Genomic DNA, 11,670 nt, shown 5'->3' on the forward strand with positions numbered 1-11,670 from the left:
TGGGAGGTTATGTTCTGGTTGTCCTGTATGCTTACGCCGCAGTATTGGGGTGTGAGTTACCCGATTTTCCAGGTGTTGTGTGTCTCAGTTCCCCTGGCTAGGAAAACGGATCCCCTTCCCCCTTGCGCTTCCAGGTGAGGCGATGCCTCGCCCTGCTTCAGCTCTCGCTGGTCAGGCTGCAGCAGCTGACCAGCACCGATTGTCCGGCACTCCCTAGTGAGATGACCCCAGTACCTCAGTTGAAAATGCAGAAATCACCGGTCTTCTGTGTCGCTCGCGCTGGGAGTTGGAGACTGGAGCTGTTCCTATTCGGCCATCTTGCTCCGCCCCCTCCGACTTTCCCTTTATATTTTCTTTTCTTTGTTCTTTTCACTGTCTTATGAAAAAATCATCAATATAATATTCTATCTTATTAATTTGCCTTTTTGTCATGGTCATTATTTTTTGAACTGTTTATCCTTTAAATGGGCACATTGTTCTGTTATGTTTATATAAAAATGTCACTTCTACATATATATGTATTTTTTTTTTTCATGTTCACCTATCTTGAGTGACTGTAGAAGTGGAACAGGATGAGTTTCCAGGGCCAATAGATTGTCTTCTTGTTACGTGGGCTCTCCATTTCTCTACATTGGGGCATTGCTTTTCCCTCTACTTCTTGTTGCCCACCACAGAGCTTTGTCCTGTGGCGAATATTATCACTTCTTATTTATTAGCCCAATAGGAAGAAGATGAAGGGATGTGCCCTCACCTTGAATGTCAGCTTGTTATAGCTCTGCACTCTCAACTTGAAGCTGCCTTTATTAGCTTACATCCATGCCAGTCTTCTCTGCAAATATTTGGAACCATGGTTTCCTGTGGTTTAATTTCCCCAGTGATCAGATCTTACTTATGTCTGTCTTTGTGATTCTTCTGCATTTCTGATGCATTGATGACACTCTTGATGCTCTTTCTAGGCATTTACAACTTTATTTTGTTTCTTAAGTATCTATTTTTTATTATTTACATGGAACTTTTAGAAGAGTGGTAGGATTCATACAAGTACTGAGTCTGCCATCTTTAGTCAATATCTCTAATTCTTTAAGAATAAAAATTAAATTTAGCCATCTTTACATTAGGTTCTTATACTTCAAAGAACTACTGTAAATACAGTTACCCTTACCAATGAAAAGGAAAATCTAAGCATATTTTGTTATTATCCCACGTTCTGCCTTAGAAACAGCTGGCTCTCAAAAGGACAATTATATAAAATACAGTGTTCAGTAAGAACTGAAGTGTCAATATAGATACAAATGAATAACTTTGTGTTTGATAAAGATTCTTTCTCACCCTACAAGAGATACGCTTCCAAATTTGATAATCGTTTTAACAGTGAGCTATGGATATACTCTTTTCACTTTCGTACAAGCATCAAGCCTTGTAGCAGGGTTTATTGGAAAGGGCATGGTTTGGGAACTGGAAATATTAATAATTTCTATTTTGTCCAATCAAGTTTTCTGACTTTCCATCAACTTATCTATAAACATTTGATAGAAATATCTATAACACTTGGAAAATTATAAATTTAAGTACAAATATAAAGGTTGAAAAATAAAGATTATGACATTGCAGAAGACATAATGCTATTTTGTGGGTCTTTTTAGATTTAACTCACCTCTTACTACACTTCATTCTCCAAAATGATTGTGTCCTTATGGCCTGGCATTTTCTATCACATCCAGCCATTTGTTCAGAAAGCAAAATAAAGATGGTAAGCCAAATGACAAATTAAGTTTATAGATAAATAAAGATACATCCTATTGCAATGCTTTTGTTTTTGAAATATCAAGTCAGGCTTCATTTTCTGGTTTAGTTAAAATGCTGTGGGAAGCTTCTCTGGGACTAGAGGACATTGACCTTTGGAAGGTGTTGTCTGCTCCTGAAGAAAACTCCTGGCTGTTTAAAGGAATGGGGTGGAGTGGAAATACACCCAGACAGGAAACCTCGCAGGTGGGGAGAAGAAGAGGGCCATGCCCAAAAGCAAGTCAGTTCATTCACCTATCAGATCCTTACTTCTAAGTAGGTCTCTGAACTCAATTGGCCCTCTCAGAAACATGTACGTTACTGACCTTGTATATCAGATCTGGGTTAATGTTTATGTCATGCACAAAGAAATAACTCTGAGTACTTTAAAAAAAAAAAACAACAACTAGCCCTTCCTTTTTGCAGGGGAGTTGCAAGTACTTAATTTATAAAATTTCTATTGAGCATGAAGATTATTCCCTAGAAGGAAGCCTTTTCTGACCCCACGGAATATATTAGAATCCCTATATCTTGCCCTCAAAACATTTATCTCAGTGAAGAGACAGCTGCCCATTTCTACATACGTACAAATTCTGAATCCCTGAGTCAGGAGGCAGAGAGGTTAGACAGCATGAAGTATTTTCCGACCTTCTCTTAGGTGGCCATGACAATGCATCCACATGTGGCATGGGCTGGGAAGCCATGGGCTGTTTTTTCAAGCCAACGCCAAATTCCCTATGACTAAAGGACACTCCTACTATATATAGCCTGGCAACCTGCTGGCCCTCGTTTTCCATATCATGGGTCAGGGTTTTTGTCATCACTGGTGTTTTGGAGGGAAGCTAGATATGACAAATTACTCTGAAGTCTCTGTCTAGGGGGGTAGGTGAGGTCCGAGGCTGACCAGAGTTCAAGTCACGCACCTTTCTGAGCTTGATTCTCCTCATGGGTCGAGTGGGTGTTTGAGCTCAGAAACAGCAGTCCCCAATCTTTTTGGCACCAGGAACTGGTTTTGAGGAAGACATTTTTTTTCACGAAAAGCCAGGTGGGGTGAAGGGGTATAGTTTCAGGATGAAACTGTTCCACCTCAGATCATTAGGCATTAGATTCTCACAAGGATCACATAACCTAGACCCCTTGCATGTGCAGTTCACAATAGGGTTTGCACTCCTAGGAGAGTCTCATGCCACTGCTGATCTGACAGGAGGTGGAGCTCAGAGCTCAGGTGGTAATTCTCACTCACCCACTGCTCACCTCCTGCTGTGCAGTTAACAGGCCACAGACTGGTACCTGTCTGCAGCCCAGGGGTTAGGGACCCCTGCTCTGTGATTGTAGTGGCCCCTCTAGCCCTGGTGCCCTGTGCATCTTGTGATTCCAAATCTGAAATTAATTTTAATTTTATAGACAGAATATTTTGGTTCTTGTCTCCTTCTCTCCAAAACCAACTGCTACTTTATTTTGGGTAAGATTTGTCATAAAACCTAAAATTAATTCTCTTCATAGTCCAGAAGTATTACTTACACACCTACTTCTCTCTTTCCTCATGATAGAGTTTACAGGTTATCATTTCAAATAAGGCTTTTAAAATTATAAATAGAGAAACAACATTTGGGGATATAGAATAATTCACAAAGCAGTAAACAGTCTGAAAAAACGTATTGAATCAAAGAAGAAATAGTTTGAGAATGAATTTTCTAGAATTATATAATCTTGTAGCCTCAAAAATAAGTCTATTTCCCTGTGAGAAAGACATATAAAGAGTATAATTGATTATCAGAAACTTGGAGCTTTAAATTTTAACAAAACCTACATCACAGCTACTTAAAGAAAATGCATTCAAGGTGAGACTTTTAAATGTAGAATTGCCCAACCATCCTTCAAATTCAGACAGTATATGCTTATGAACATTCTTTCCTACAAAAAAATTATAGTTTTTCCCCAATAAATGATGCTATTGTCACCAAGGACCAAAGGATGAAGTGATGGAACAGTCTGTGGCTTGGGTGTAGCCATCTGCCATCAAAACCTGCCTATTCTCTATATTATCTTCTGCAATGAACCAGCGCAGAGAATGAGTGGGCAAAGCAGTAGCATAAGAAGGTCATCCACAAAGGCACTCCCCATGGTTTCCTTGTTCCTTCAGGAAATCAGCTCCATTTAATAACGGAAAGGAGAGCCAAGTGCTCCAAGAGCATAGGAGGAAGAATGAGAACGCTCACTCCCAATTATTCAGTGACTCCTCATTACCTGCAGGATAAATGATGAGCTCTTCCTGCAAATGCTTCGGGTGCTCAAGGTTCCCACTGTCTGTGCCCAGCTGACATTGCAGCCTCACCCACGCTGTAGGGAGTCATTAGGGGATGGGGTCAGAGAGGTAACCTAAAGCCATATGAGTTAGGACATCAAATCAGGAGTGAGGTGGGAGCCATTGTAAGTTCTGAGCAAAGAGTGACAGTGTACGCGTTATATTTTATTCTTATTCATTCTTCCCAAATGCACTCCACGTTCCCAGCATACGAACCCACTCTCCTGAGAACTCCCCAAGCATCCCTGCCCATAACAATTTCATTCTGCCTTGGTGCCCATCGCCAGGGACTCTCCTACATAAAGCTTCTCTGATTCCTCCAACAAGGTGGGACTCTCCCTCCTACTCTAATCCCACGAATGTCCAAAGTACTTGGCTTAGACCACAGTTATTGCATATTCTGCCTTGGACTAACTTTCTTCCTGTTTGCTCTGAGAATACTCGCAGGAGAATCTTGTTGCATTTTCTGCCTTGGATTAACTTTCTTCCTGTTTGCTCCAAGAATACTCGCAGCAGAATCTTGAGTCTGCAGCATTTATCCTAAGAAAACTTTGCCATGAACTATTAATATCTCACTTGTATTATTTTCGCATTGCTGCAGTATATCAACTTTGAAAACAAAAGACATCATTCTATTTATAGCATTCTTTTTTTAGTAATGGTAATTCCCCTTACATAATTTATCTCTAGCTCACAGAAAATGTCAAAGCCTAGAAAACTAGCATTCCTATGTGTGATGTTAGCATCATTCTTGAACCGTTATTGGCCAACAATTCATTTGATGAATCTGATTTTTCCTAAATAGATTATTCTGATGCAGATGATTCTGATGTTAGTTCTGTTTAGAACTAACTCCAAGAACAGTTTTTATATTTTATTTTCACATTGAAAATCAGTCAGATTTGCTTCAGCCTCGAAGAGCATGTTTATGTAAAATTAAATGAGGGCCGGCAATGAGCTGTACTTTTTTTTCCAAACTGGAAGAGGGAACTATTAAGAGTCAAATGATAACATTAGACATGTCTTCCTTTAAGCCTCAGCTAGATTGCAGATCTCTTTAGTCATGGATTACACTTTATACAGCAACTCAGTGTTGTTACCTCAGCTGTGAGAGAGGCCTATTGCCTCCACGAGCTCCACTGATCAGTTTCCAAGCCCTGGGTCATGTAACAGCCAGCCACCCCCCAACAGCAGTTTTGCCAGCAGGTCCAACAGTTCAAGTTCATCCCCACTTCTAAAAACATACTGAGTGGATATATTCATGTTCAAAAAAGTTGTAAACACATGATCATCTCAACCATTTTTCCCCAACGAAACTGCTTTGGACATAGACATCTGTGTTACCCTTAGAGAAACTGCTGGGATTTGTTGTCACCACTTGCTCTCATGTTTGTATTGCACTGACATCTTTGTTACCCCTATTCATCACGTTTCCATTCCCCCACTAAAAGGCATATTCTTTGGCCTCACAGATTTACTTCCCTCACCTACTGACTTTTGCTCACCTACTGACCTTTGCATCTGTAGATGTGTTATTTCCATAGCTCTTCCAGATCTTCTTCCCTTCTTCAGTTGTAAGTGAAATCCAGAAAGCAAAGAACCAAAGATAACCTTCTACCTTTGTTCTAACAGGATTTTGTACCACTGTATCAAGACTTTGAAAATTTTTATACACGAAACCTTTACATGCGAATCAGAGACAACTGGAACCGGCCCATCTGCAGTGCCCCAGGGCCTCTGTTTGACGTGATGGAGAGGGTGTCGGATGACTATAACTGGACATTTAGGTGAGAGCGCCACTTGGGGGACTTCGGGAAAAGAAAATCCTTTCAAGGAAATCCTAGCATGGGCACTAGATGACAAATCTGAAAAAAACAAGGCATGGAAGCCGTTGGTTTTGTATCATTTATGCCTTTGCAAGCCCTCCTGATGCCACGGGAGGAAGGCACAGTAAAGTAATTCAGCAGCTGCCAGAGTGGCTTTTTGGATTATAATTAACCTAAGACCTGTGTCAGAAGTGCAGAACACACCAAGCCAGCCAGGAAGATCCCTTTCAGCTTTATTGACAAATTCTACTCTCCTACTTCTAGCTGAATGAGACAGTGATGACCATGGTTCTCGTTCCGTTAGAAGGCTCTTGCTGGAATTTAAACCAGAGCATAAGTGTCATGGAAATAAATGCCCAAGGAAAATCAGGGCTAACTAACAATCCATGACTCAAGATGTCTTTCTCCAACGCTCTGCCCAACTTCATCATGGATTTACCTTTCTCTTAGGGAAAACCATTTTTCGGTAACAACTTTTTTGATGCATAATAGATGTACATTATTTTGGAGTACGTATAATAATTTAATACATTCATATAAACTGTAAAGATCAAATTAGTGTACTTGGGGCATCCATCATCTTAAATATTTGTTTTTTTATGACAGAATCATTTAAATTATTTTCTTACAGCTATTTTAAAATAGACCATACATTATTTTATAAACCACAGTCACCCTACTGATCTGAGTTTTATTTCTTCTATCAAACCGTATCTTTGTACCTGTTAGTCAACTTCTCCCCCTCCTCCCTACCTTTTCTAGCCTCTGGTAACAACCAATCTACTCTCCCTTCATGGGATATGCCTTTTTAGCTCCCATGTTACAGATTTTAAAAATGTGATATTTGACTTCTGTGCCTTGCTTATTTCATTTAATATAAAGGCCTCCAGTTCTATCCAAATTGGTTCAAATGACAAGGTTTTCTTTTTTTTTTTTTTCTTTATGGTGACAACAGTGCAAGTTAATAAGAAAGAAAATATATGATTTGGGCCAGACCTAAGGCCTCTCCAGCACTAGGATAATTTTTTTTTTACATTTGGAAAAATAAGACTTTATTAAATCAAGTGAATGGGTATATTTGTTTCCTAAGAAAGACAATGATAACGAACTTGGTGGAAGGAATAATAGCGGGTAGGAGTTTGCTGATTTTACTTTTAGCCTCATGGTAGTTGGTAGAGCATCTGGGAATGATTAGCTTTTTTTTTTTTTTTTTTTTTTTTAAATATGACTGCTTGTTCATTGCTGCAGCTTCAATTCTGAGTTGATGCTTGAACTACCAGCAGTATCCATTATTCCAGACGTGGTCCAAAGAGGGCAGTCAGTTTGCACTGGTCCTGGAGCTGTGATCAAAGTTGGCCCCAACTCAGCTTGGGGAAAGTGTCTTCAACTTTCTCGTTTTCTTTAATAAATTTTTTATAGGACAATCTTGTTCGTTGGTTCCCAGAGATGTATCCTTCATCTTGGATCATCCAGGGAGGTGTGGCACCTGAGTGGATGTTACCAACTCCTGGTATATCCTGATGACCAATGAATATCGGAGATTGTCCTGTCTCCATCCAGTCAAGTCCTGGAGCTGTGGCAGGTCCAAGTTGGAGGGCTGCTGTGAGCTGGAAGCTACTTGGCCGTTCATCCTTTTCCAGCTTCCAGGGACTGACGAACCCTCTTCTGGGTCTGACACTGGCTGAGAGGGTCTGGATCCTCTGAGGGAAACCAACCTCTAGGACAGACTGAACCACCTCCTGCCAGCTCTGTTCCACCTCACGGATCTGAGCTGCCATCTCCTTGGTCACCTCATTCTCTTTTTCTTCATAGGAACCCAAACCTTCCATCAGGGATTTTTTGAATCATGCATAGCCCTGGGGAAAGAATTGTGTGCTCATTTACATGTTTCCCTGCAGGTTTACTGGAAGAGTCATCAAAGATGTCATCAACATGGGCTCCTATAACTTCCTTGGTCTTGCAGCCAAGTACGATGAGTCTATGAGGACAATAAAGGATGTTTTAGAGGTGTATGGCACAGGCGTGTCCAGCACCAGGCATGAAATGGGTATGTACACTCACTGTTTTGAAATTTTTTCCTGTTAGGTCTCAGATTCCTTGTGCCTGCCTCTCAAATCTAGATCATATTTGGACTGTGTGCCTTAAAAAGGTGTCATGCAATATAGAAAGAAAAAGAGATATTTGGGGAAATTTCAAGCATTAGGCTGTTGCCAGGCAGTTTATTAATTACATGTTTCAATTCTCCAGAATAGACAAAAATGGATCTTTCCTGCCCATATTATCTAAAATAGCAACACTGTGCCTCCTCTAGCTGGTCCTTTTCTGCCCTTTCTTCCACTTTTCTTAATGATGTTCATCACTGGTTAAAATGATCTTGTATTTGTATGTGTATATGGCCTGTCTCTGCTCCTAAAACATAAACTTTGTGAGAAGAGGGGTTGGACATGTGTAATGTTGCATTGAACAAATGAATGAATCGACCAGGTGGAGCAGATGAGCAGACTGCCTCTTTATTTTCCTTTTAGCTAAAATGTTTTTCTTTTACTCAAAGGAGTAACATCTGTGAGAAGAAAACCCACTCCTCTTCAATTCAGGAAGAAAGAATAATGCAAGCTTGCTCTTACATAGTGCTTTTCAATTCTTGGCATGAGGATAGAGAGAGGGAGAGAGAGGGAGAAGATTCATTTATTCAAAAAGACAAAAACAAAAAAAACAAACACCTGTGTAGGCAGCACAGGTGGTGTTATTCTCATCTTCTGGGGGAAGAATCTGAGATCATGGCACCTAAGTGATGTACTTAAGGAAGGTAAATAACCAACCTAATTCCCGGTCTAGCTCAGCTTTCTCTACTACAGCACTTCTCCCTCCCAGTGACACATGCAAGGTTCACCAGGTCGGTTAGGTCTGTCTAAGAATTGGAGGCAAATGTGACTAAAAAGGGATTTACTATCATGTTAATGAATTATGAACCACATGTCCCTCTTAGATAACCAGTTAGCAGAGAGTTTTAGAAACAATTTAATTATTCAGACTTGTGCAACAAAAAATTCACATTGAACAAAGTAGGTACCTTTTTATCCCAACATTCATTGGCTAAAGCTCTAGAGTTAATAGTGGGTGCACAGATTTCTTTAAAAAAAAATCTTACTTATCTTCATTTCGAGGCATAAGGGCTGGAGATGTTAACAGGGTGGAGATGAAAATGGGAGGCTTTACTCCACTTAGAAAGACTGGGCCACCTGTGATGCCCCATTTGGAGATGGGGCAGAGACTGGAGGAGTACCCCTAGCCATAAGGAGCACAGGGTCAGTAACCATTTGAGATATTTCCTCTGGTGCTGGTGACACCCAATACCAGGGTTGTTAACGACCAGGCAGAAGACACATTTCTGACAACAATCCCCCAACTCAAGGAGACAGAACACTCCCTATACAGGTGGTAGAGACTGAAGGAAAACTGCTTGATACAGACAATGTTCACTTACAGGGGAAGCCAGATATGGAACATGGGTCCCAGACTCTGCAGGTTTAGCAAACCCTAAGAAACTAGGCAGAAATGAAGGCCCCATTTGGTACTGCACTCAGCCCAAGTTCTTTCTCCACCTACTCACCCTTCTGAATCGCCCAGTTTTTAATATTTCTCCATTTCATTTAGCACTCCATGTCAAGTTCTAAGAAAAGGACTTTAACATTTTTCAAGTAAATAGTGAAAGACTCAAAGAGAAGCCACCCACACTAATTTTAGGCAAATAGAATGACTGAAACACGAATATAAGCAGTCAGTCAGGAAATGAATAAATAAAGAGGGGATATTTAAAGTATTCTGCAACATTAATAATAATCTTAACATGGCATGCAAGAATTAGGAGTAGCACAATTCTGAAAGCCATTTATTCTAAGGAACACAGGTAACTTTTGGAAAACGTGTCTTAAGAGAATATTTAACAGTACAAATGGGTTAACAATGAAAATTGGAAAGCTAAAAGTTCAACAATTTTTAGTAACCAAAATAGCTTCTTGAGAACCTACAAGTTTATGAACATTTAATCCCTAAAAAATAACTCCTCAGAGATTTTAGAAATAGTTTTCAATATTCCAGGGGAAAAAGGAAAATAAAATCCATGTAACAAAAAAGGAAAGACAGAAAAGGAAATAACAAGCAATCACTTAAAACATAAATAACAGATATTGTTTTGACAAAAAAAATGTACCTGGAAGAGATTTGTCTATCAAAAGAAAAGACTGAGATTTGGCCAAAACCTAAATTCAACTATGTGCTGTAATTTAAAAATATACAATATTAAGTTAAAATTATTTCAAAGGGTGAAAAATAGAAAGATATGTCCCACCAGGTACCTAGTGCCCACTCCCTGCTGCACCCACCAAAGGGACTCAAAAGGGTGGTTGCGTTAGTAGAAGGAGCAGCAAAGGAAGAGTCTAGAAGGAGGGTTCGTGGAGGAAGATTGTTTGCCAACCCTGCACCTATAAATGTTAAAACCGAGCCCCAAAATACAGCTGGAAATGATATATTTCCAGACACATCTGTACAGAAGTGCAAATGCTGTTTTCAAGCTGTGAAATTATATACTACTGCTTATTTTAGAGTAGAACTAAAAAATAGTGGAACACAAAATTAAGGGAGGCTTTGGCTACTTTATGGGTCAATTTACATTCCACGTAAATGAAGCAGCAAAAAAGAAAAAAATGATATGGTAATAGGAGACTATAAGGTGTCTCCCACAGTTGACAACCATTGAGCTAGCATAACCTTGATCTCCAAATCTGACAAAAATGCATTTAAAAAAGGGAAAAGTATAAATTATTATAACTTTATACATTTTATATATAAAATAGAAATGGTATTATTATTACTTATAAAGTAATAATTAGGTTAATTACTTATAAAGTAATAAAGAAGTAATAATTAGGTTAATTACTTATAAAGTAATAAAGAAGCCAAAAGTAAATAAATAAATGATATAGAAGACATTAACAATGTAATCGTTAATGACTAATTGTTAATTTAATAGTTATCTATTGAATGCTAAACCTTAAAACATATTACCTCTATACCTCACCTTTTTAAATCCTCATTGAATTTTCATAAAAATCTACTATATATTATGCCACAAAGAAAACCACATGAAATTCTAAAACGTAGAACCTACATAAGTCACATTCTTGAATCCTGTGAAATAAAGCTAAAAATTAATAACAAACTAACGATGAGATTACGGGAAGCAGCTAGTTGTGTAGATAGAGGAAACTATAAGTCTTACCTTACTAAGCAGGAAAGATGAAAGCTAGTAAACTGGGCAACCAACATAGCAAAGAATAAAGGAAAAGCAAAAGTATTGAATTATTAAAGTTAAAAACAGAAACTTAAGAATTTGAAAGAGTAATTTCTATTGAACCGAGCTGTCTGTACTTTTTTTTTTATTTATTTAAAGAGTTAGAGTTTCATTCTGTTACCCAGGCTGGATTGCAGTGGTGTAATCACAGCTCACTGTAACCTCAAACTCCTGGCCTCTAGTGATCCTCCTGCCTCAGCCCCAAAAATACTGGGATGATAGGGAGGAGCCACCATCCCAAGCCCAACATCTGTATTTTTAATAAGTCACCACAGGCGATTTGGGTAAGCAGCCACACTTGACAACCTTTGAGGTAGCATAACCTTGATCTCCAAATCTAACAAACATGCATTTAATAAATGGAAAAGTATAAATTACTATTACTTTATATATTTTATATATAAAAT

General features: G+C 38.9%; 1 protein-coding gene and 1 pseudogene across 3 annotated transcripts in view; one reads left to right on the forward strand and one right to left on the reverse strand.

Moving 5' to 3' along the window:
- Nucleotides 1-11,670, forward strand: part of SPTLC3 (serine palmitoyltransferase long chain base subunit 3) — a 176,120-nt gene that overhangs the window by 66,248 nt on the left and 98,202 nt on the right. For all 3 annotated transcript variants that reach the window (XM_017869248.1, XM_017869257.1, XM_017869265.1), the window contains 2 exons: nt 5,720-5,874; nt 7,812-7,960. In XM_017869248.1, coding sequence (XP_017724737.1) covers nt 5,720-5,874; nt 7,812-7,960 — 304 coding nt within the window. The remainder of the gene's footprint in view (nt 1-5,719; nt 5,875-7,811; nt 7,961-11,670) is intronic.
- LOC108527658 (coiled-coil domain-containing protein 84-like) lies at nt 6,974-7,793 on the reverse strand (annotated as a pseudogene).

The sequence above is a fragment of the Rhinopithecus bieti genome, unplaced genomic scaffold (genome assembly GCF_001698545.2).
Source record: "Rhinopithecus bieti isolate Rb0 unplaced genomic scaffold, ASM169854v2 scaffold_8, whole genome shotgun sequence".
In the NCBI taxonomy this organism is placed as follows: domain Eukaryota; kingdom Metazoa; phylum Chordata; class Mammalia; order Primates; family Cercopithecidae; genus Rhinopithecus; species Rhinopithecus bieti.